General features: G+C 45.7%; 1 protein-coding gene across 2 annotated transcripts in view; it reads left to right on the top strand.

The window, feature by feature from the left end:
• RNF213 (ring finger protein 213) overlaps positions 1–25331 on the top strand; it is a 133499-nt gene that overhangs the window by 62163 nt on the left and 46005 nt on the right. For both annotated transcript variants that reach the window (XM_055408398.2, XM_055408396.2), the window contains 16 exons: positions 3415–3504; positions 4511–4633; positions 5451–5631; positions 7170–7343; positions 7731–7889; positions 10348–10937; positions 11272–11434; positions 13070–13287; positions 14133–14273; positions 14380–14547; positions 15109–16264; positions 16929–17122; positions 17567–17722; positions 18352–21957; positions 24064–24200; positions 24603–24698. In XM_055408398.2, the coding sequence (XP_055264373.2) occupies positions 3415–3504; positions 4511–4633; positions 5451–5631; positions 7170–7343; positions 7731–7889; positions 10348–10937; positions 11272–11434; positions 13070–13287; positions 14133–14273; positions 14380–14547; positions 15109–16264; positions 16929–17122; positions 17567–17722; positions 18352–21957; positions 24064–24200; positions 24603–24698 (7352 nt within the window). The remainder of the gene's footprint in view (positions 1–3414; positions 3505–4510; positions 4634–5450; positions 5632–7169; positions 7344–7730; positions 7890–10347; positions 10938–11271; positions 11435–13069; positions 13288–14132; positions 14274–14379; positions 14548–15108; positions 16265–16928; positions 17123–17566; positions 17723–18351; positions 21958–24063; positions 24201–24602; positions 24699–25331) is intronic.

Genomic DNA, 25331 nt, shown 5'->3' with positions numbered 1-25331 from the left:
AGGTGTGAGGCGCCGGGACGGGGGGACAGAGCTTGCTGGAGCATGGTGGCCGTTGGGGAAGGGCATTCATGTCTGATGCTGTGCTGAGGTTATGGGTCAGGTTATGATGTTGACAGTGGAAAATAAGGTGAGACCAAGGCTTCCATGAAAGGGAAACTGGGCTGAGCAGCATCCGAATGTGAGCAAATTAGAAATCAGACCCAAAAGGTTGGGAGGCAGGGAGGGCTTCCAGAAACTGAGATGTGGACAGAATCTTATGCTGGGGAGGAGGTGGAGGAAGGGCCTAAAGACTATTGGCTCCAGGACAGAGTTCTAGGAAGTGCCACAAACAAACCAAGCAAGTGGCCCTCTGACTTTGGCTGTTGCCTTCCAGGGATACTTTAATGAGATCATCATAAAGTCACATCACTGAGACTGTGTACGAACAAAAACAGATAGCTCTCACTGCCTCTCAGCCTTATTCAGACACATCACCTGTCCACACCAAGGGGAGAAGATCATTGATCCGAACACCCAGAGCCCAAAACATCAGTATTCTGGCTCAGATGGTAAAGAATCTGCCTGCAATGTAGGAGACCTGGGTTTGATACCTGGGTTGGGAAGATCCCCGGGTTGGGAAGATCCCCTGGAGAAAGGAATGGCAACCACTCCAGTATTCTTGCCTGGAGAATTCCGTAGACAGAGGAACCTGGTGGGCTACAGTTCACGGGGTCATAAAGAGTTGGACACAACTGAGCAACTAACACGTCACTTCAGAGCCCAGAACTCTGACCACTCACCCTCACAGGGACAGAGTCTAAGGTGAAAACATACGTAAATCTTGAACTTGATTTGGAAGTTTTGTGGTTGGCAGGGCAATGAGCATAGCAAGCCTGAAGCTGTGTTGTATGCACTACAAGGCTGGGCAGATGGACACAGGGCTTGCTGCTGTTGGAAGCTTGGGCTCTTTCTCACTGGAGGAGGGAACTTATGGAGCAGGGGAGGGGAAAGGAGGTCTCTGGTTTGAAAAGAGCCAGAGGTGTAGTGTGAACTCATGATTTAAAAAGCAATATTTCCTAACTCCATCCACTGAAAGGGCCTAGAGATGGTGACACCCAGGTCTGTGAGCAAACCCAGCCACGACTTCTAAATGCCATTCCCTCTAAAACACAAAACAGAAAAACCCCTGTGCTTCTGGAAAGAACAGCAGATTCTAAAGGTGGGGCTGAAGAAGTACAAGACCAGCCTGAAATACCTTGTATTACCATAAAGTAAAAGTACTTGAAATCAAGTGGTGACATTTCACAAGCAGACAGGACCCAGGTGATATCCTCGGTTATACCCTGGAGGGCGAAAGAATGATTGTGGGAAGAAGTGGTGAAATCCAAATAAAGTTAGTGGTTTTGGTGATGACAATCTATCAATGCTAATTTCTTGGTTCTCATAACTGTATGTGGCTTCGTAGAGTGTTAGCACTCAGTTTAATTGAAACTCTCTGTACTATCTTTGCAATATTTCTGTTCATCTAAGATTATTACATTTTTTTCACAAAAAAAGGAAACAGAAGTTAGCCTGCAGGGGTTCTCACTAGCCAAATCTTAGGCAATTTGAATATCAAAATGAGTAATGGCCAGAGGAGTATTATCATACTAGAGATTATCATATTAAGTGAAGTAAGTCAGATGGAAAAAGGCAGATACTAAATACTATCACTTATATGCTGACTCTAAAATACAACCCAAATACTATAACCTCAGATATGCAGATGACACCAGGCTTATGGCAGAAAGCGAAGAGGAAAGTGAAAGAGAGTGAAAAAGCTGGCTTAAAATTCAACATTCCAAAGACTAAGATCATGGCATCCAGTCCCATCACTTCATGGCAAATAGATGGGCAAACAATGGAAACAGTGCAGACTTTCTTTTATTGGGCTCCAAAGTCACTGCAGATGGTGACTGCAGCCATGAAACTAAAAGACGCTTGCTCCTTGGAAGAAAAGCTGTGACCAACCTAGACAGCATGTTAGAAAGCAGAGACATTACTTTACCGACAAAGGTCTGTATAGTTAAAGCTATGGTTTTTCCAATAGTCATGTATGGATGTGAGAGTTGAACCAGAAAGAAAGCTGAATGCCAAAGAATTGATGCTTTTGAACTATGGTGTTGGAGAAGACTGTTGAGAGTCCCTTGGACAGCAAGGAGATCAAGTCAGTCAATCCTAAAGGAAATCAGACTTGAATATTCATTGAAAGCACTGATGCTGAAGCTGAAGCTCCAATGCTTTGGCCACCTGATGCGATGACTCACTGGAAAAAAACCCTGATACTGGAAATGATTGACAGCAGGAGAGGAAGGGAATGACAGAGGATGAGATGGTTGGATGGCATCACCGACCTGATGGACAAGAGTTTGAGTAAGCTCCAGGAGTTGGTACAGCCTGGTGTACTGCAGTCCATGGGGTCATAAAGAGTCAGACACAACTGAGCAATTGAACTGAACTGAAAATAAAACACAAATGAACTTACTTATTAAACAGAGATAAACTCACAGGCATAGAGAATAGACCTGTTGGTTACCAAAAGGGAAAGGAGGTGGGGGAAGGATAAATTAAAGAGTGTGGTATTAACAGATAAAAACTCTATTATGTATAAAACAGAGACAACAAGATCCTACTATATAACGTAAGAACTATCCTCAGCATCCTGTAATAAACCATAATGGGGAAGCAAGCAAATGTTTCAGTGTCACAAAGAAAGAAAGAAAAGGCTGGAGAACTCCTCTAGAAAGGAGACGTGATAAAGCCGTGTGTCCCTCAGTTGGACCCTGGACCCAGTCAGTTGACTAGTGAACAGTGGCAAAATGTGGGCAGGAGAAAGATGAGAAAGATGTCCCCCTGAGTGAACGGACCTCAGAGTGACACCGGCACGACTGTGTGTAGCAGAAGGGCCATGGGGTTGAGAATGCCTGCGCGGGCCACAGGGGCCAAGGGGCATGGCGTCTGCGACTCTGTTCAGCAGAGACAATGCCTGTTTCTAGACAGACTAAAGGGAGCACAAAGGAGAGAGGCGGAGCAGCCACTTTAAATGCTGGGGAGTCTAGCTGAAGGTATATGGGTGTCCTTACGCTGTTATTGCAACTTTCTCTTAAGTTTGAAATTTTTTGAAATTAAAACAATGGAGGGAAATCCTTTCTGGATGAAAAGCAGTAGTGGACCGTAGTGGTGACCTGGTCCAGTCAGGACCCGTTGTTTTATAAGGCTAAAGTGGGTTGCCCTGACTCACCAGTGACACAGTGGACAACTGGACGAAAATGAGTCTGAACCCACGTGTCCTCAAAGCACTGTGCTCTTTGTCTGACCATAATTGTCTCCTTTCATAGCTTTCCACGGTGGCATCTAGCTGTCTTAGTGGCTGGCCCTTACTTGTGGATTTTGCAGGTCTGGAGGCGACTGGTGGAAATAAACTTCCCCATGGAGTATGACTGGAAGGAATCCTTGCTGGGGGACATGGCAGGGAGGCTCAAACAGGTACTGAAAGGCAGGGGATATTCTTTTTGGAACCAGACCACATGAACTAGCCAGTACATGTGATGACTGCATTTGAATGGACAGGGCATGGGGTTCAGGTGACTCTGTTTCTGATTCAGCCTTAATAGTTTGACCACAGATGGTATACCAGAAAAGAATAAGGGCACAGTTTCTGGCCACCAGGGGAACCCTTGGCTTGTGTGAAGTTCTAATAGGCACTAACTAAGCCTATGTGCTTTTCTCTCTAAGTGGCCTGTTTGTGACAAGAGCCTTGTTAAATCCAGTGAAAACTGGGGGAAAACACAAAAGTGCTCCCCATTTTTAATTGAGGCCTGTGACCCTAGAAGATCCAGCTTTTAAAAAACGCATGAGAGTGTTATATGTAATTGTTAAATGGGTCATTTTAGGAAAAGAGAAGCAAGGAAGAAATCGTTTTTAAAAGTTTACCTGCATTTTGCAGGCTTCCCTGATAGCTCGGTTGGTAAAGAATCTGCCTGCAATGCAGGAGACCCTGGTTTGATTCCTGGGTTGGGAAGATCCGCTGGAGAAGGGATAGGCTACCCACTCCAGTATTCTTGGGCTTCCCTTGTGGCTCAGCTGGTAAAGAATCTGCCTCCAATGCAGGAGACCTGGGTTTGATCCTGGGATTGGGAAGATCCCTTGGGAAAGGCTACTACCCACTGCAGTATTCTGGCCTGGAGAGTTCCATGGACTGTATAGTCCACAGGGTCGCAGAGAGTCGGACACGACTGAGCGACTTTCAGTTTCACCTGTTTTTTGCAAGCTGCTGTGCTGGATGCTTTTTCTGCTAAGTAGGTATTTTGGCCTTTTTTGTCTAATGGTTAGAGGCAGGGAGGACAGGTTTCTCATGGGATGGGAAGAAGGCCACAGTAATGGGGAGCTGAATCAACACTAGGAAAGTGAAAATTTTAGTGTGTTTTCATTGCACAGGGTCTGAGAGTGTAGCACCCCTAACCTCTCACACCCTCATCTTCCCGACTTGCAGGAGATGCCTCTCTTCCAGATTTCTGCCTTCTGCAACTCTAACTGGGTTGCTGCAGGTGCTGAAGACAGTGTGGCGAAATGCTTTGAGATGTGTGCCATTGAAGCCGTGGGCTCGGTCTGCCAGGTGAACAACCTTTCCTACTCTGGAACCACATCTGGATGCATCCTTGCTTTCTGACATCACCAGCCAAAGGCTATTAAGCACTGCTGGTTCTGAGACTCTGCACCCAAGCAAAGAGTGGGCTCTGGGCATCCCCCTCCCCGCCCTGAAATCCAGGACTCTACCCACTCTGTGAAATGCTGCTCAGCTTCCTGCTATTGTTTGGCATCATAGCAGCTCACCTGCAACCTCCAGCAATCTTGCAGGCTTTTCCTAAATGCCTCATTATTATCATTGCCACTTACCCACCCTTGGTTTTATCGCTTGCTTAGCATGCAGTAAAAGACCCCGAAGGTTAACAAAGCATTATGGGAGAAAAATATTTAGAGTTGAAAAGATTTTCTCAATTCACCTAGGAAGAGAATTAAAATGTGCGTGTTGTTTGTAGGCAACTTTAAAATAATTACAGTTAATAATGCCAAAGTACCAATATTCATGGTTACTTGTCTCATGTTTGATGTTTTTAATAATGTGAAAGTTCCGAGAAAAATGGCACTGAGCGAGAGAAAAGGGGGGTGGTTTGTGGGTTGTGTCAGTATCGTCTGTGGGTACCTGTTGCCACATCCCCAGGGTCCAGTCTTAAGGAGACAGTGGACAGGAAAATGGAAATGCCCTCAGAATAGTTAAGTATTTTATTTACTCTTTTGGCTTTTGAGGCATTGTAAAACTAGTTATGAGAGATTTATGAAATGCTGTTGCGTAGGTAATTTTCTTCTTTATTAAAAAGTAAATCAACCATATAACCTTCTAAATATCCCTCTCTTTATTCATGTTTTTATAGTCTCAAACCAGTATCCTTGGGAAAATCTCTTATAATGACTTGCAGAAATGTGGCAACCTTGTGTCTGCTGTGATCACCAAGTCCTGGCCAACAAGTAGAGGGGAGTTTGTAGACGACTTGGGTGGGGTTTTGAATCACCTGCTCACATGGCCAGACATCAAGCACCTCTTCAAGTTATATGGTATGTTCATGGAGGGTGCTGGGAACATCTGTCCAGTGGCACCTCCTGACTCAAGAGTGGCAGCAGAGTATTTGACCTGTTAGTTAGATTGGGTTGATGTTTGCTAAAAGAAGCAGCTTGGATGGACAGACCCAGGAAGGCTCAAAGTATCTTGTGTTATAATTGAGAACTAGCGCTGAAAGCCACCATTCATGGAATACCTGCTATACTCCAGCTACTGGGCTGACGTAACCTCAGACCAAGAGCTGAGGCGGAGAGTGTAATGTGATTTACCTAAGGTCTCATCGATAATAAGTGTTAAGAACTGAAATCCAAACCCAGTGTGTCTGTATCTTAAGCCCTGTCTTTCTTATTCTGAGATCCATGTAAATGTCCAGTCCAGTACTGATAACCTTAGCAAAAGCTAAGTACTGCCTGATTCTTCCACCCCTACCCTCCATGACCCCAGAGTTTGACCAAAGAGGGGAAACATGTATTGCCCTAAAAATGTTATATTCAGGTTTATGTGTGAGTCATAGGTTCAGAGCTAATGGAAAAGCACCACAGATTATTTTGAGTGTCAATTTCATCAAATTACTGAGATGGTCTTAAAAAAAAAACACCACCACCCAAGTTCTTCTCATGCCAGAGTTGTTATCAAATAAGAAGATTGACTTGGCTCTTCTTGTTTTGTTGTTGTCTATTGAAAGCTACTCACTTGAAAATATTCCATTTGTGTCTTTTAAATTAACAGACCTCATATTTTAGAGCAATTTTAAGTTGACAGAAAAATTAAGCAGAAAGTACAGAGTATTCCCGTATCTACCCACTCAGCACACGCAAATTCCTCTTATTAACATCTTGCTTCAGTACCATTGTTATAACTGATGAGCCAATACTGATATGTTATTAATAAGTAAAGTCCAGTGCTGACATTAGGGTTTTCTCCTGTACTTTCTGTGGATTTGAGAAACGTTCAGCGTTGTGCATCCACTGTTGCCGTATCCTACGGAACAGTTTCACTGCCCCAGACTTCCTTGTTTTCCAGCAGTTCATTCCTTCCCTCTGCTCTCCTATACAGTTGTGCCTTTTTCCAGAAAGGGATCTGGTTGGAATCATACTCTCTGTTGCATTTTCAGATTGGCTTCTTTTCCTTAACAATAGGCATCAAAGGTTCATTTTAGTAGCTCACTTCTTAAACCACCGAATAATATTCAGTTGTGTGGGTGGACTGCAGTTTGTCCAGTCACCTACTGAAGAACATCTTGGGTACTTCCAAGATTTGGCAATTGTGAATAAAGCTTCTATATTTGCTTTTAATGACATGACCCAAATGTATGATCCTAATATTACTGGGAAAGAAAATTTCTGGTGGTTAAACTAAGTATGTTTGAAAATCCTGCCCGCTAAAGAATGTGAGAAATATACCTGGGAAGACAGAATGACTTTGCTTTATTATATGAAAGTTGGGGCAGAGCAATAGGAGGTTACTGGAAATCCATTAATGTGGGAAGGAAGTGGGGTGCCTACCGTTTTAACTTTCTTCTTAACTTGGTCAGGAACCAACAAGAAAATATTAGCAAATATTACCAAGGAAGGCAAGAAGCTGATGGCCACTGCAGACTCTGTGTTCACAGAAGTTACAAATGACCTCATCAATGGAACAATTTTAGTTGGGCACCTGGAGCTGATCCTAGAACACATGGATCGGTTCCTTGACATTTGGCAGTTAAGTAAGTATCATGTTGAGATGTGGACTTCAGGCTCCTGAGGAGTTAGGAGCGCAGAAGCATCTCTCTTTGCCGGTGTGTCTTATAGAGAGGTGATCTTTGTCATCTTTATGATGGCTTCTCTCTCCAGGCAGTTGTCAGGGGATGGCTTCTAATCCTCAGGAAAATTAGGGAAAGTGATAAAATACTGACCACATTAGAATACTGGTGGTTTTTATTCCTACTGACTGACACTGGGACGTCTTGGAGTAGCCATGCATACAGCCTCTGACATCACCCTCCACACAGCCCAGCATGTGGAGCATATTCACAGGAGGTTTGAGAAATGGCTTGCCACAACATGGATATTTGTTTGTTCTACTGACTTCCTTTCCTTTTTTTTTTTCCCAGAGAGTGAAAGTTCTTTCAGTTCATTAGCCCAAGACAAAAAACTCACTATGAAGGAAGTGCTGAGTCAGAGGAAGAATGAACTATTGATTCTAAAGAAAGAGAAGACATACGTTGACTCTCTCCTGAAGTTGTGTGGGAGGGTAAAAGACATGATAAAAGGTGATATTTTTAAAGCATTAAAGTAAACAAAATTGAAAGGTCCGCAGGGGAGAACGGTCAAAGGAGAATATGATTAATAACATATCAGAGTAGCAGCCCTTTATCTTGGAGCGGGGAGGCTTTTTCTAATGTGTTAATAAAGTTAAAAAATTTTTGGTAATTACTGACATAGCTCTAAATAGCCTGTTTCTTGATTTTTCAGGTTTAAACATTATCATTTATGGAAAATTAGGATTTAGATTTCCTTGTTTTTCCAATTTCTGTCTTGTACACATAGCCTTTCCAATCTCACTTCCCTCCAATTTTATCCTAATTTCATCAGCTCTCAGGGTTTAAATGTCACGACTATGTAAATGCACTCTTTACACCCGAGCCATTATTCTCTCCCACTTCTTATGCAAACTGTCTTTTCTAGATTTAAAATTCTTATCTTGTCCTACGCTTTGTTTTCAATATATTTATTGTTTAAATTCAACGCCAGACTCTTTACCAACTGTTTGAATTTCCTCAAAAGGAGATCCATTTGCTTTTTCAGATAGAGTCTCACCAAACCAGAGATAAGCTATCCTAGGGGTATCTTGCCTCTCTTCTCGGCTGGATCTGTATCCTGGGTGTCATGGCTCCCTGCTCTCACTCCTGTGTTTTGGTGAAATACACACTCTGTTTCTCCTGAGTAAGGTGCCCAGGAGTTCTTGCTTGTCTGAAACTGTCTGCCCTCACAGGAGATCTGTTGTTTGGTGCAGATCTTTCCTTCAGGATTTGGGGGTCGTGGCTCCATTGTCTCTGCAGGGTCACTGTTTAGAGTTGGTTGGGATTCTAATCCTTTGTGGATGGCATATTTTCTCCCTGGAAGCTCTTGAGATTTTTTTTTTTTGGGTCCCCCTTATTCTGAAATGTCATAATGATGTTCCTTGGAATGGGTCTCTTTCCCATCTGCTGTACTGGGCATACTTAAGTGGGTCTTTGTAATCTAGAAATCCAAGTCCTTGAGTTCTGGGGAAACTTCGTGTGTTAGTTAAGTGATTACTTTTTCTCTTGTTGGAATCCACAGTTGGATATTGGACCTCCTGGAATAGGCATCTAATTTCCATACATTTTCTCTCCTATTTTCCATGTCTTGTTTTGTTCTGTTTTCTGAGCAATTTCTTAAGTTTTCTTTCTAAGCTTGACATTAAATTTTTTACTTTTTCTTCTTACTTGTATTTAATTTACAAGAACTCTTTTTGCTTTTCCATACTATCCTGTTCTGGTTCATGGTTAGTGTGTCATATCTTTCCAAGATTTTTGATATTTTTTATTTAGAGGTTTTCTTAAATAGTTTCCTCTTTCCTCCAAGTTGCTTTTATCTCTTAATATATTTTAATGTCTATTTTTCATGTTTAAGGCTTTGCCCCTCTGGCTAGAAATCTTTTTTATCTGTTTATATTAAGAGAGGGGACTAACGCCCTGGTGGGGGATTCTGAGGGTGGGGTGGCTAGGCTTTGAAATAGCCTGTATCTTTAGCTCCTCTCTTTTGGGCTGCTCAGATCACCAGTCTCTTGCCTGGAAGATATAGGGCTGCCTGCCACGTCTCTAGGAGTCAAGACAGAAATGAGGGCTGGAGGGTTCTCAGCATCTAAGATGCGTATCTAGCCCCAGTCCTTCCTTCTACTCCCTGTGTCCTCTCTTCTCCTTTCTAGCTTCTCAAATTTAGTGGCACATACCAACCGTTAGCTTCCTGACGAAGGGTAGGTATCTGGAAATGCCTTTATTCTGCCCCCAATCCAGAGAGCCCTCTGTGAGCCCTCTAGAGCCTCTCTAGAATATAAACTACCTGTTGCATGCCAGGGTGGAGGAGGTGCCATCAGCCTGCTGATGGAATGGGTTGGGATGAAAATGACCCTGTTGGATGACTTGTTATGCAGACTTTCAGCCCAATCCTCCTTATTTCATCACCACCTCCCAAATTCCAGAGTCTGCAGCCTGGGTCTGTGCATGTGGGAAATTCTGTGATGACAGACACCTGGCAGAATCTCAGGTTTCCCCACTATGGGCTAAGACCCCAAGTTCTCAGGCTTGAAACATTGTTTACCCTCAGCACATCTGCTTTTCAAGTTCCAAAGTTTTGTTGCTGTGGTCTCCTTTTCTATACTTCCCAGCCCTGTTGCTTTATGGCTTTTGAGAAACAATCTCAGTTCTATCATTGCAGCAGGATTTGGGAGGGAGTGGAAACATGTGCAGATTTCAAATTGTCATCTTCACCCAGAAGTTGCAAAGCCTTCTTTGTCATGAAAACTGATGAGCAATGCGAGGGTGGAGATTTAGGGACGCTCACAAAATTGAGCATTGAGAACAAATGCCACCAAGTATGTTCACTTGCATTTCCTTAAGAGCAACAAGGGGAGTGAAAACTGGGAAAGTAAAATAAAAGGATATTATGACTAGAGTTTGACTTGACATTCTCTTGTGATTTCAATAGTGGACTTTGGAGAGATTGCTGAAAGACATTCGGAAGACCTCAATGGGAAAACGTTAAACCAAGTTGTGACAGTGACTTTGTCAGCCACCTTGCTTGCCTCGATGTGGACAACACATTATAACCTGAGCCCTGAAGTACACGAAATGGCCCAAAAGGCATATTTGCTAAAGGACAGTCACATCTTCCAGATCTTCTGGGCAGAAGCCGCACAGGAGCTGAGTGAGCAAGAAGAGAACTTGGAAAAGGAGATATTTCAGCCTGAAGAGGTGTATGAATGTTTATATTGTCCTTGTATCAAAAGGTTTACAAAATTGTATCAGGATCTGAAGTCAGGGGAGGTCACCTTTGGGGAAATTGATGACATCTTCAAGGACTTTGTGAATAAATACAGAAACCTAACTGAAGACCTCCAGACCATGTGTGCTCTGTATCCCAGAGACCAGAAGGATTGGATCAAGGAGCGAGTCCAGCAGATCAAGGAATACCATCACCTACATCAGGCTGTCGACTCAGCCAAGGTCATCTTGAAGGTCAAAGAGAATTTGGGCCTGACCGGTGACTTCAGTGTTCTCCACACCTTACTAAGCTTTGTAAGTTATTTACTGGGGACTCCTGGGGTTGAGGGTGGGGTGGTGGAGGTGGGGGAGATCGCAGATCTCTGGCTTTGAAAAACTGGGCAAGATGATTTCACAGCTTCCTTCAGGGTTATTTGTATTTTATTCAATGTCTGAATATGCCAAGGGCTTTGTTTTTACCTTTGTTTCCCAGTAGTGTGACTGCTAGTGTCAGTTTTAGAAGTTTGGTGGGAGGGACTATTGGGATGGTCAGCACAGTTCTTCTTGGGGGTCCAGGAGCCAGTTTCAGCCCACATGCTGCCTTGTCTTGCAGACTGTCTTTGACAACTTTCTTTGGTGACTTTCTTAGACTGTCTTGGACAACTTTCGCCACAAAAAACTGGACTGTATCAACCAGCAAATTATCCGTGCCAAAAAGCTTCTGCAGGATATCGATGAGGCTCGGTGTCAGTGTCTGAAGGAGCTGTCCCAGAGAAAGGAGTTCATTATGTGGGTCCAGGAGGCTCTCAGAGGTACAGTCCATCACTGTGGTGGCCAGAAGGCTGGAGAGTATTTAGATGGTTCACGCGGTGGTCTTCCTGAACTTCTGGCCAGTCACTCCCTTGATCATGTTCTGCATTTTTTATATTCAAACTTTTTAAGTTGAAATGTATTTTACATGTAAGGGCTTTCCTCATAGCTCAGTTGGTAAAGAATCTGCCTGCAATTGCGGGAGACCCCAGTTTAATTCCTGGGATGGGAAGATCCGCTGGAGAAGGGATAGGCCACCGACTCCAGTATTCTTGAGCTTCCCTTGTGGCTCCGCTGGTAAAAAATCCACCTGCAATGTGGGAGACCAGGGTTTGATCCCTGGGTTGGGAAGATCCCCTGGAGAAGGGACAGACTACCCACTCCAGTATGCTGGCCTGGAGAATCCCATGGACTGTATAGTCAGTGGGGTGGCAAAGAGTCGGACACGATTGAGTGACTTTCACTTCACTATTTTCCTTATAGCATTGTGTAAACATAGGGTACATGACACATTGCTTTAATACATTTATATCTTATGATTGCCATTGTAACTATAACTAGCCCTCCATCACCTCCCATAATTCTCCTTTTATTTTAGTGATTGGAATAATTAAAATCTAGTCTCCTGGCAGGTTTTCATCTATATTCATTAGGTAAATGTGCAAGGTATGCCTAGGTTTGTAGGTAGAATTTATATCAAGATAGTATCACTCATTTGCTGGTGTAAAAGCCATTTCCTTGGCTACATTTTTTTTCCCCTCTCACTCTGGATGCATGCTGTGAATAGCAGGCGATCATTTTTTAAAAATTATGTCCCTTTAGCTTTTTCCTTTGCTTGATTATTTTTTTTACTGGAAGCCAAGGCAGCCTTGTTTTCTAGATGTAATTGCATCTACTTGCTGTTGCGCACAGGCTTGGCAGTCTTTTTAGCTCTGGGTCCTGGGTGATTTTGGCAGAGTTAATGCATGGAGGGAAGAAGGAGGCAGGAAAGAAGGAAGGTGGGTGGCCCTGCTGTCCAGGGACAGGGGATGGGCTATGTGCTCATCTCATCCCAGCTTCACTGCTTCTTTCAATTAGTAAGCAGCGGTTTATTGTAGATGACTGTCAATGTGTTATTTACCAGCTAAGCTTACTTTTAATAATGAAATGGCAATATTACATGGATTACATGAAACAAGACACACAAAAAACCACATGCAATGCCCAGACATTGGTGTTATTCAATAAGATCAGGTCTTGTTCAGTAGTATCAACATAAATGACTTGGCTTCCTTTGTGGCTCAGTGGTAAAGAATCTGCTGGCCAAGCAGGAGAGTCAGGTTTGATCCCTGGGTCAGGAAGCTCCCCTGGAGAAGGAAATGGTGACACACTCCAGTATTCTTGCCTGGGAAATCCCATGGACAGAGGAGCCTGGCAGGCTAGTCCATGGTATTGCAAAAGAGGTGGATATGACTTAGCCACTAAACAACAACATAAATGGCAAAAGAAAAAGTGCCCCAGGTTCTTATTGAAGCAAAGAGTGGGAAAACCCTAAAAATCCTCTATCCAGGTATAGCATCAGTAAGGAGCACTGTTCCAGATTTGGGGCTCCTGTCATCACAGGGTAGCCCTGCATTCATCTACCCCTTCTGCCCCAGGCATCACCGAGCTGAAGGTGTTCGTAGACCTGGCCTCCATCTCTGCGGGGGAGAATGACATTGACGTGGACCGGGTCGCTTGCTTCCACGATGCTGTGCAGGGTTATGCGCCCCTGCTCTATGAGCTGGACACAAGTGCGGGTTTTGATGAGTTCATGCAACACCTGAAAGAGCTGTGGAAGGCTCTGGATAATGACCACAACCTGCCCACGAAACTGGTGAGTCGTTTCTGGCTCCAGAGCAGGTTAAGTTTAATAAAGTGTCACTTAGAAACACTAGCAGTATGACTGCAAACTCACATGGCAGGTTTTTAATGCAGCCTTTTAAAAGGATGGTTAGAAACAGTTTTTCTTCACATATAGAAGTGCTTTCTCTGTCCTATTGTTAGAAAACTGGCTATAAAACTGCCTGTAAATAAGAGTGATCTCTGGTGGAAATATGTGGGAAAAAAGATTGAAAGGAAATGTGCTAAAATGTTACCAGTGGTTTTCTCTCAATGGAGCTAATTGTTAGTTAATATGCTATGCATTCTGGTATTTTTCCATACTTTCCACAATTGGTACAGATTCCTTTTTAATCAGAAAAGTAAACATTTCTGTGTACATAAATCAGCTGCACCAGGGTACAAGGAAGCCTATAGTTCATAACTTGCCTAACAGGGTGGCTGAAGCCCCACTAGGGGTGAAGGCGGGGAAGAGGAATGGCAGGAGCACAAAGCTCACATGCTTGTCTCAGCCAGCATTATCCCCGGTTAGGGGCCCGGCTGAAGGCCGCCTTCTCACCGAGAGCTGAGTTCATGCCTGTCGCTCCCCATCCACGTATCCAGGGCACTGGGTGGGAACACAGAGGAACAGCCATTGCAGCAACAGCACGTGACCCAGGAAGGAGAGCCAAAGCCCGTGGCAGTGGTGGGCAGCAGATGAGAGAGGCCTCCCCTGTGGGTGACGGCACACGGGGCCAGAGAAGGGGAGGAGGTGTTTGTCCCTGGAAGGCAGAGGTGGAGAGAGTGGCAGGAAGATCACGCCTAAACTTCAGCCCGTTTTCTCTCCTTCTGTCCTGACAGCGTGACTCTGCCCGGAACCTTGAGTGGCTGAAGACAGTGAAGGAGAGTCATGGGTCTGTGGAGCTCTCGTCTCTGTCCCTGGCAACAGCGATCAACAGCAGAGGCATCTATGTGATCAAGGCTCCCACGGATGGCCGAAAGGTGAGCCTCACGTCGCAGGCACAGCTGCAGGAGGCTCTTATGGGCTGCTGTTGTCGGGGGGTTTCTGCCTCCCCAAATCGACCTCTGACTGTGCACTGTTCCACAGATTTCCCCAGACACAGTTCTTCGTTTAATCCTTCCTGAGGGCCAGGGAGGCCATGAGGAGAAGCGAGACTACTCTTTAGAAGAGCTGAAAGAGCTTTTGAACAAATTGATGCTGATGTCTGGCAAGAAAGAACACAGTAATGCTGAAGTCGTAGAGGTATTTTCCGAGGTAAGGATTTGTATCTACATTGGAACAAGTGTCCTAATCCCATCACTTTGGGCTGAGCATTCTCACTGCTGAGGTGCCTGGGAAGTTAGAAGAGACTAAGTTTGTCTTTAATTCATATGAATCACTCTGCTCTTAAAACTGTGGAGAGTAGAGCCAGTGGGTCTTGCAGAGTGCATGTATTTTGAATTCATGACCCAAAGAGATGTCCATTTACTCCGTAAATCAGCAAGCATCCCCAAATACGTAAAGATGTAGTTGGACGTCGTTCATCAAAATCTTCAGTAACCACAATGGTAAAGGCATATTGGTTTATGTAACAGTCTCTCCTTTTGATTATGAGTTTTTAATCTGTAAAGTTCATTTGTACTTTATAAATGATATCCTTTATCTTCACAATATATTGCTTCCTAAGAAAGAGACAATGGAAATAAGACAGGAAGACCTTCCATGATCAATCTCATGCTTGAGATCCCACGGTGAACCATGGAGGGCCATGAACCCCAGCCCTTCAAATTATAAATCTGTTTGTGTTATTCTAGACTACATGTCCTCTCTCTGCAGGTGTTCTGCAATGTGCAGAGGCTTGTCCAGTCTTTTATAAACCTTTACTCTGCTGGAAACATGCTGTTCAGGGCCTGGTCAGCCGAGGTGTACTGCACCCCGCTAAAGGGTGCCTCCATCCGGCTGGACTTCTGTCTGAGGCTAATGGGCCCACTGGTGGAGGGCGGGCCAGTCGTTGAGCTGCTGGAAGCCCTCTGCCGGCAGATGGAGGACTTCCTGGGCCACTGGGAGAGGTTCGTGGCAGAGAAGCGAGCTGAGCATTTTTATCTCAACTACTACACTGCTGAGCAGCTGGTTTACCTGGGCTTGGAGCTTGGGAGGCAGAAGCCCAGCGACGCTGCCCTCACCATGCTCTCCTTCATCAAAGGCAACTGCACCCCAAGGGATGTCTCGGAGGCCTGCAGGGGGCCCAGTGGAAGGGCCAACACCCACCAGGAGAGAACAGTGGTGGAAGACTTGCCACTGTTGCTCTTCTCTGAGTCCAGACTGGTGGACAAGCTGAAGGTCATCATGAAATGCTGGATGACATGCATGAGTGCCTTCCTGCCTCACTGTCTGGACCTGGAGGCCCTTGGCCACTGTCTGGCTCACCTGGCGAGGATGGCTGGACCCCCTGTGCAGCGGGAGCTCCCCCAAGGCCTACAGGAGGGCCAGCCCAGCCTCGTCGTCTGTGGCCACTCTGAGGTGCTGCCAGCCGCCCTGGCCATCTACATGCAAACCCCACACCAGCCCCTGCCCACCTACGATGAAGTGCTGCTCTGCACCCCAGAAACCACGTTCGAGGAGGTGGCATTGCTCCTGCGTCGCTGCCTGACCCCAGGCTCCCAGGGACTTGGGGTCTACAGCCTGCTGTATGCGGACCAGCTGAGCTACGAGGTGGCCTGCCGGGCAGAGGCGCTCTTCCGGAGGCTGTGCATGCAGCCCCACCGGAAGCGCTACCGGCTCGTGATGATCTGTGACTGTGAGCGGGAGCACTGCTACCTCCCCTCGGCCTTCAGCCAGCACAAGGTCCTCGTCACCCCCCAGGCACCCCTCAAGGACATCCAGGCCTACCTGGCTCACCACTTCCGAGTCCCGGAAAAGACCCCGTCAGCCGCTGCCGTGTTCCAGGACCGCATGTGTGTTGGGATCGTAGCCTCGGAGAGAGCAGGTGTAGGTAATAATGGCTGCTGAGTCCCCGGTCCCAGGGACCATCTGATGGCCCTTCCTTGTCCAGCGGGGAGAGAGGTGAGCTCAGATAAGCCCTTCTGCAGGTGGGGATCTAAGTCCCTGGAGGATTGACTCACCTGAAGTTATAAATCAGGCCCCGCACTGGAACGGGACACTTTTCTCATCTGGTCCCAGCTTGGCTGAGCCATCTTCCTCCTTTAAACTGGCTTCTCTGCTGTTTTTTCTTTCTCTCTTTTTTAAGTCCATTGACTACTTTGGGGTTGATGTGGGTCCTGAGCAGGACAAGGTGTATTTCCTCTGTCTTGAGAAGAAACAGATGCCTCCACCTTCAGTTGCCATCATGATTTCCAGTCTATTGACTGCATCCCTTTAATGTACTCCCTTCTGTCCAGCGACACTCGCTCCCCTCCCCCATGAAGCGAGCTCTGCTGTCCTGACCTCATCCTCAGACTTCCATCCTTAGTCCCAGGAAGCAGCAGGGCTGTTGGGTGGGGAACAGCAAGGAAATTTGAGGGCTCAAATATATAGTCTTTAAGCTGATGTTAGGTTGCATTGGTTTTGAATTTTGTACGAAGAGAAGTGATTTTCTGGACATTCTCAGTCTTGATCTGCAGCCCTGGCATCTAATTTTCATATGTTCACATCAACAGGAAGGTCTCTCTTTGTGAAGAGGTTGCACAGCCAGCTGAAAATGCAGTTTAATGGAGCAAAAGTGCCTCGAAAAATTATTCGATTGATTGACCCTCAGGTGGATGAGAATGAAGTCCTGGAGTCCCTTCTACCTTTCCTGGATGCCCAGTATCAGAGGAGACCCATAATATTCCACTTTGACGTGACCTCGTCAGTAAGTCAAGCTTCCCTGATAGTTCAGACAGTAAAGAAACTGCCTGCAACGCAGGAGACCCGGGTTTAATCCCTGGTCGGGAAGATCCCCTGGAGAAAGGAATGGCTACCCTCTCCAGTGTTCTTGTCTGGAGAATCCCATGGACAGAGGAGCCTGTCAGGCTACAGTCCACGGGGTCGCAGAAAGTCAGACACAACCGAGCAACTAACATTTTCACTTTCAGTTCAGTAAGTTGCCCCCTGGTTCTAGCTGAGCGGCTGGGTAGGGAAAGACACAGCTTCCACATCCTGCCCTACCCTATCCCCAGTATAAAGAATTTCTTCTTTCTACATGTATTGATACTCAGTATCATTGTAAAACAGAGCAGAATAAAGGGTCCTTAGAGGTGGGAGGACTGCTGTCTTTTGTGTAAGTATTTACAGACCCATATGATTCTATCCTTAGGTGCGGACTGGTATTTGGGTGTTTCTTTTCAAACTCCTCATTCTCCAGTACTTAATGGATATAAATGGGAAGATGTGGCTTCGGAACCCATGCCACTTATATATCATTGAAATTCTAGAAAGGAATTCGACATTGCCACGAAGGCCTCTGAAGCTGGTATGTATCAGGGCGCTCTCATGCTGCTGTGGGGGCAGGGGCTTTTATTCATGTTTATGATTCCCCACTTTTGCCTTAGCAGAGTAGCTGAGTGCAGTGTTAGTAAAGAAGAGTCTTTAAACTTACTTTTAAATAATGCATGGGATACAAAGATAGATTCTTTTATTAATTAATAGTGCCTTAGATTTGTTCTCTTTGAGGTGAGTGCTGTGTGTCTGAGTTAAATGCCAGTGGTGACTGGAATGCAGAAAATTCATTTGCTAGGAGAAGCACAGTCTTTCTTAATGACAGCTAACATGGGAAAGAGACTTCCATTATATCAATATCTTAACTGAAGGGAGTTTTATGCTCATACACACACACAGACACGCACGTATGTGCTTGATGGAGAGATTTAGTTCCAAGAGGCTGAGTGGAAAAGGGCTCTGTTATTTACAGTGCAGCTCACACCATGCCTGAATGTGCAGAAGGTAACACCTCATGCAAAGAGGTATCTACAGAAATCCCTTCATGAAAAGTGATTTTTCATAAAGGTCCATGCAGTCTAGACCATGTTGAGGATTAAAACACAAAAGCACTTTTTGGGAAATTCAGCCATAACTCATTTCATTTGTGTCTCTCCTTTCCAGAATGCACTTGTCCCCCAGTTCAATTTTCTAGACGTCTTCCCCAAAGTGACCTGCAGACCTCCCAAAGAAGTAATCAACATGGAGCTGGATCCTCAGCAGAGCTACAAAGAGCCAGGAATGGATCAGAGAGCATTCCGTAGTGAACTATTCCAGAGACCTTACCAATATTTAAGAAGGTTCCATCAGAAAGAAAACCTAGACACATTCCAGTACCAAAAAGGTTCTGTTGAGGGCAGCCCTGGTGAATGCATCCAACACCTCCTGATTTACTGCGGGGTGATAAACCCATCCTGGTCAGAACTTTGGAACTTTGCTCGGTTCCTGAACTACCAGCTCCAAGATTGTGAGGCCTCTCTCTTCTGTAATCCCACCTTTGTTGGAGACACACTGATGGGCTTCAAGAACTTTGTGGTCACCTTCATGATCCTCATGGCCCGAGATTTTGCCACACCTACACTTTGCACATCTGACCAAAGTCCAGGGAAGTACACGTTCACTATGGATGGGGTCAAAGAAGAAGACCTCGCCCCTTTCTCTCTTCGGAAGAGGTGGGAGTCAGAGCCCCACCCATATGTTTTTTTCAACAGTGACCACACGTCCATGACATTCATAGGTTTCCATTTCCAATCCAACCAGATCGGTGGTGTTGATGCCATAGATTGCTTGAGTGGGAAAGTGATCAAGAAGGATGTTATGACCGTGCAGCTGTACCAGGGACTGTTGCTTCAGAGGGTGCCCTTCAACGTTGACTTTGACCAGCTGCCCAGACATGAGAAACTTGAAAAGCTGTGCCTGGCATTGGGTATCCAGTGGGCCACTGACCCTGATGAAACATACGAGCTTACAACGGATAATATGCTGAAGATCCTTGCCATTGAGATGCGTTTCCGGTGTGGCATCCCCGTCATCATCATGGGAGAAACCGGCTGTGGGAAAACCAGACTCATTAAATTCCTTAGTGACCTGCGGCGTGGGGGTGCTGATGCTGAAACCATGAAGTTGGTCAAGGTCCACGGAGGAACAACGGCCGACCTGATCTACTCCAAGGTCAGGGAGGCTGAAGAGCTGGCCCACATCAATAAGGCCCAATATCAGTTGGACACCATCTTATTCTTTGATGAAGCCAACACCACAGAGGCCATAAGCTGCATCAAAGAGGTCCTGTGTGACCACACAGTGGGTGGCCAGCCCCTGGCTAAGAATTCTGGCTTGCATATCATTGCCGCCTGCAACCCTTACCGGAAGCACACCCAGGAGATGATCTGCCGGCTGGAATCAGCCGGATTGGGGTACAGGGTTAGTGCAGAAGAGACAGCCGAGAGGCTTGGCTCCATCCCCCTGAGGCAGCTGGTATACCGTGTCCACGCTTTGCCGCCGAGCCTGATCCCCTTGGTGTGGGACTTTGGACAATTGAATGACTCTGCAGAAAAGCTCTACATCCATCAGATTGTCCAGAGACTGGTGAAGTCCATCGTGATGGTGCAGAGCGAGACTCGTGTAATCACGGAAGTGCTTTCTGCCTCTCAGGGTTTCATGAGGAAAAGACAAAATGAGTGCAGCTTTGTCAGCCTCAGGGATGTAGAACGCTGTGTGAAAGTTTTCAAATGGTTTTACGACCATAGTGAGATGCTCTTGTCTAAGTTGGATTCCTTTCTCTCTGAGACTGGGGTCATCCAAAATGACTTTGAAAGATATCCGGTCCTCTGGTCCCTGGTTCTGGCCATCGGGGTATGTTACCACGCCTCTTTAGAGAAGAAGGAATCTTATCGGGAAGCTATTTGCAGGTTCTTTCCAGCACCGTATAATGACAGCAGGGTTATCCTGGATGAGATAATGCGAACCCAGGATCTTTTTCTGAATGGTGTATCTCTGAGGAAAACGATCGCCAGAAACTTGGCTTTGAAGGAGAATGTCTTCATGATGGTTATCTGCATCGAGCTCAAGATTCCTCTCTTTTTGGTGGGCAAGCCCGGCAGCTCCAAATCTCTTGCCAAGACCATCGTGGCAGATGCCATGCAAGGCCAGACTGCACACTCGGACCTCTTCAGGCACCTGAAGGAGGTCCATCTGGTGTCATTCCAGTGTAGTCCACATTCCACCCCACAGGGCATCATAGGCACCTTCAAGCAGTGTGCCCGTTTCCAGCAGGGGAAGGACCTTGAGCAGTATGTCTCTGTGGTGGTGTTAGATGAGGTTGGACTAGCAGAAGATTCACCAAAAATGCCCCTGAAGGCGCTGCACCCATTGCTGGAAGATGGATGCATTGAAGATGATCCTGCCCCCCACAAAAAAGTTGGCTTCATAGGCATTTCCAACTGGGCCCTGGATCCTGCCAAGATGAACCGGGGTATATTTGTGTCACGTGGCAGCCCCAACAAAAGAGAGCTCATTGAGAGTGCCAGGGGAATTTGCGCTTCAGAGCCCCTCGTCCAAGAAAGAATCCGAGGATACTTCACATCCTTTGCTAAAGCCTATGAAACAGTGTGTAAGAGGCAGGACAAGGAATTCTTTGGGCTTCGTGACTACTACAGCCTCATCAAAATGGTCTTTGCTGCAGCAAAAGCTTCCAATAAGGAGCCTTCCCCTCAAGACATCGCACAAGCTGTCCTTCGGAACTTCAGTGGCAAAGACGACATTCGTGCCCTGGACATCTTTTCAGCCAGTTTACCCGAGGCAAAGTACACAGAGGAAGTCAGTACCATGCAGCTGATCCAGCAGAACATATACGGCCATCTTCAGAAGGTGCATGGCAGAGAGCTGGATGACTCCGAGTCCCGCTACCTGCTTGTGCTGACCAGAAATTACGTGGCCCTGCAGATCCTGCAGCAGGCATTCTTCATTACCGACCAACCAGAGATTATTTTTGGATCCAGTTTTCCCAAAGATCAAGAGTACACCCAGATCTGTCGAAATATCAACCGAGTAAAGATCTGCATGGAAACCGGCAAGATGGTGGTGCTGCTCAACCTGCAGAACCTCTATGAGAGCCTCTACGACGCACTCAATCAATACTACGTCTACCTTGGCGGTCAGAAGTACGTGGACCTTGGTCTGGGGACCCATCGGGTCAAATGTCGGGTTCACCCAGACTTTCGCTTGATAGTCATTGAGGAGAAAGATGTCGTCTACAATCATTTCCCCATCCCCCTCATTAACCGGCTGGAGAAGCACTATCTGGACATCAACACCGTTTTGGAGAAATGGCAGAAGAATATCGTGGAAGAGCTCAAGGTCTGGGTGGAGAAGTTTATAGATGTGAAAGCAGAGCAGTTTCTAGCCAGACCCAAATACAGCCCTTCTGATGTCTTCATTGGGTACCACTCAGACACGTGTGCCTCTGTGGTGCTCCAGGTCATAGAGCAGCTAGGGCACAAGGTCCTGACTGATGAACTTTACCAGAAAGTCTCTGAGCAGGCCAAGTCAGTGCTGCTGGATTGTGCCACCCCTGACGCTGTGGTTCGGCTGAATGCTTCCTCACTAGGCCAGTTCACTGCACAGTCCCTGTCAGAAGAATACTATTGCAGGCAGCAGCATAACTCCTTTGCAGACTTTCTCCAGGCTCACCTTTGCACAATGGATTCAGAACGCCATGCCATCTTCACAGAGGTTATTATCTTTCTGTATATTACCCTTTTTCTCTTTCACCTCTGGGTCCTTGACTTCCTAGCATCAAGAATTCAAGATTCTTTGCAAGTCAGTGTATAGGAACCATAAATAAACGTGTTGAGACTTTGGGTTCCTCTTCGTGGTAAGTGCAAGGAGACCTACATATTTTTACATGTTTAGTTACCAAGTTTTGAGTGCCCGTTTTGTGCAGTGCTGTGCACAGTGCTCAGTTCAACAAGAGAAATAGCACATTTGAGTACTGCACTAAGGACTCTGCGTATATAAAGATGAGCTGGCACAGGGCTTGTCCTTGGTCAGCATACAGTGTAAGGTTGAAAGACACTCGTGAATGGGTACTGTCGATATCCTATGATAGTGTTATCCACAGAGGCGAAGAGGAGCAACACAGATCAGGATGAGGTCACGAACTCGTCTTTAAGAGGTGACCGTCAAGCTGATTGTAAAGTATGGTTTGGAAGGTATTATAAGCAGAGGGTCCTCCTTGAGCAAGGATGTTAAGGTTTAAAAAACCCAGTCTTTGCAGGAAACTAGGAGTTAATTACTGATGAAGCCTAAAGCTCAAGGCCCTAAGTTCTGAGAGATTGGGAGTGAGATATAGCCAGAGAGACTTCGTGGAGGGTCTTTTCAGTGGCACCAAGGAGCTTTGCTTTCCTGTGTAAGGGGAGTGACGGAGAAATGTTTATGGAAGTGTGTCCCACTACCTGAGAGAGGACCGGGATAAGAGTCTGATGAAAGACTCACAGGTAAGATATACCAGTAGTGAGGCTGCAGAACCAGTTCAGTCAAAGGATGGACGGGTGGAATTGAGACATAGTAAGGATTCATACTGACAGAGATAAAGCCTGATTCTTTATAGGGGCTCTGGGAGGTGGAGGAGGCTTAGGACGACTCCATGGTTTCTTCCCTGGTTGACCAGAAGTTTGGTTAATCACATCTTTGTTGTTCAGTCAGCAAGTTGTGTCTGACTTTGTGACCCCATTGAAAAAGCACGCCAGGCCTCCCTATCTCTCACCATCTCCTGGAGTTTGCCCAACTTTTTGTCCGTTGCACTGGGGATGCCATCCAACCATCTCATCCTCTGCTGTCCCCTTCTCCTCCTGCCTTCAATCTTTCCCAGCATCAGGGTCTTTTTCAGTGAATTGGCTGTTCGCATCAGGTGGCCAGCATATTGGTGCTTCAGCTTCAGCATCAGTCCTTCCAATGAGTATTCAGGGTTGATTTCCTTTAAAATTGACTGATTTGATCTCCTTGCTGTCCAAGGGACTCTCAGAGTCTTCTCCAGCACCACAGTTTGAAAACATCAATTCTTCAGCACTCTGCCTTCTTTATGGTCCAGCTCTCACAACCATACATGACTACTGGAAAGACCATAGCTTTAACTATGCAGACCTCTAAGTGATGTCTTTGCTTTTTAATACACTGCCTAGGTTTGTCATAGCTTTCCTGCCAATCACCAACCAGTTATGAGCAGCAAGTCTGGTGGAGGTGACAATGAATTCCTTTTGGGATGGGCTTTGGTGTTCCTGTAACATTTCGGTAGTCTGTCATCAATTGGATATAGGAATAGGAAGCTCAGTGGCAAGGCCAGCCTGGAGATAATGATTCAGGACCTAGCAGCATGCCCTTAAGGAGTGTACTAGTTGCAGTGTGGTGTGATCCAGTAGCAGGGGAGATTTGGTTAACAGCTGTGGGGAAGATGGACCTCAATGGCCAGCTCCATGGAAAGTTTGAAGTAAGACTGCAAAGGACAGGTGGTATTTGTTCTGAGCGCTAAGGTATCATCGCAAGCAGGGTTCAAAGCAGGAAAAGATGTTGGAATCTAGGAAGAAGATTCAAAGGCATCTTAGGGGCAGGATGAGTCTTCTCTTCAATACCTTTGATCCTGTAGGTTCTGTTTGCCTCAGCAACACCTCATGTTAGAAAACTCCTCTGGGTTTGGATTCCCAGTTGGATCTGTGTACCAGCTGCACAATGAGGAGCCCACAGAAGATATTTGCTGGGCATCCTCATGTTTCTTGGATCTGAATCTAGGAAACAACGCTTTCTTGCATTCCACTGAGTGGTTTTAATTTCCTGCCTTTGCAGATCACTACGTTCTCCAGGCTGCTAACCAGTCATGACTGTGAACTTTTAGAATCAGAAGTAAAGGACTGGGCCGTGAAACTCACCATCCTGTCACTGCAGCAGTTTGACACCGAGTACTCTTTCCTCAAGGAAGTTCGGTGAGGATCCCTGCCCTCCCCTCCCGCTCGTCTCCCTCCTCGGGATCAACCACTTTGTATTTCATATGTGCGACTATTAACCACTGCTGTTTTCTAACCAGCTTTGGTTAGTGAGCCTTGAGAACATGTGACTCTGAAAAGGATGCGTTTTACTTCTCCAAGTATCCTGACCTCTGATATCCTCTGTGAAAACATCCTTTTTGAATCCAGCATCCTTATGTCTCATCAGGAGGCATCTATTGGGGGTTTTCTCTCTCCACTGGAATGTCTACTCACCTTCCAGAGGAAAATCCCACTTGAATAGTTTTCCTATATACCCCTTATGTTTCCCATCACTGTGGAGAAAATTATCACCAACTTTTAGGACAGAAACTCACTTGGATAATTTCCTTTTTCTTTCAGAAACTGCTTAGCTCACACAGCCAGTTGTAAAATCCTTGTTATTCAAACAGATTTTGAAGATGGAAGTCACAGTGCTCAGCTCATCGCCTCAGCAAAGTATGTTTTCTTTTTCTTTTTCTCCGAAACTACATAGGATACCCCAGATTTATTCAGGAGCTCCTAAAGAATTTCTTCCTTAAAAACTGTACGGTATCAGAATAAACACAGAAATAAAAATTATTCTCCATTTTTGGAAAAGACTCTGATGCTAGGAAAGGTTGGGGGCAGGAGGAGAAGGGGACGACAGAGAATGAGATGGCTGGATGGCATCACCAACTCTGTGGACATGAGTTTGAGTGAACTCCGGGAGTTGGTGATGGACAGGGAGGCCTGGCGTGCTGTGATTCATGGAGTCGTGGAGAGTCGGACACGACTGAGGGACTGAACTGAACTGAAATATGGACCAGAGAAACCAAGAGAGAAAAGGCTCTTGACAACGGAAAAACAGCCAAATGCAAGAAGTATAAATAACAGAATATTAGCAGGATATAAGCGAGTATCCTTGAAACATATTTTAGCTGACATGATTTGGTCATTATTCATTTTAAATTATGTGATATGAATTTACTGCACGTTCAGGGGCCTTAATGGTATTTAAATGCTTTCAGTTGTATTTATTTGACAGCTTTAAATTGTTTGTAGTGGAAATTTGATGCTTTTAGAATTAACTGCATCCCCTTATTACTTGAT

The sequence above is a fragment of the Moschus berezovskii genome, chromosome 20, assembly GCF_049115385.1.
Source record: "Moschus berezovskii isolate FMDL1 chromosome 20, NW_MosBer_1.0, whole genome shotgun sequence".
Classification (NCBI taxonomy): domain Eukaryota; kingdom Metazoa; phylum Chordata; class Mammalia; order Artiodactyla; family Moschidae; genus Moschus; species Moschus berezovskii.
Note: the sequence above shows the minus strand (reverse complement) of the source record. Positions and strands in the feature narration are given on the sequence as shown.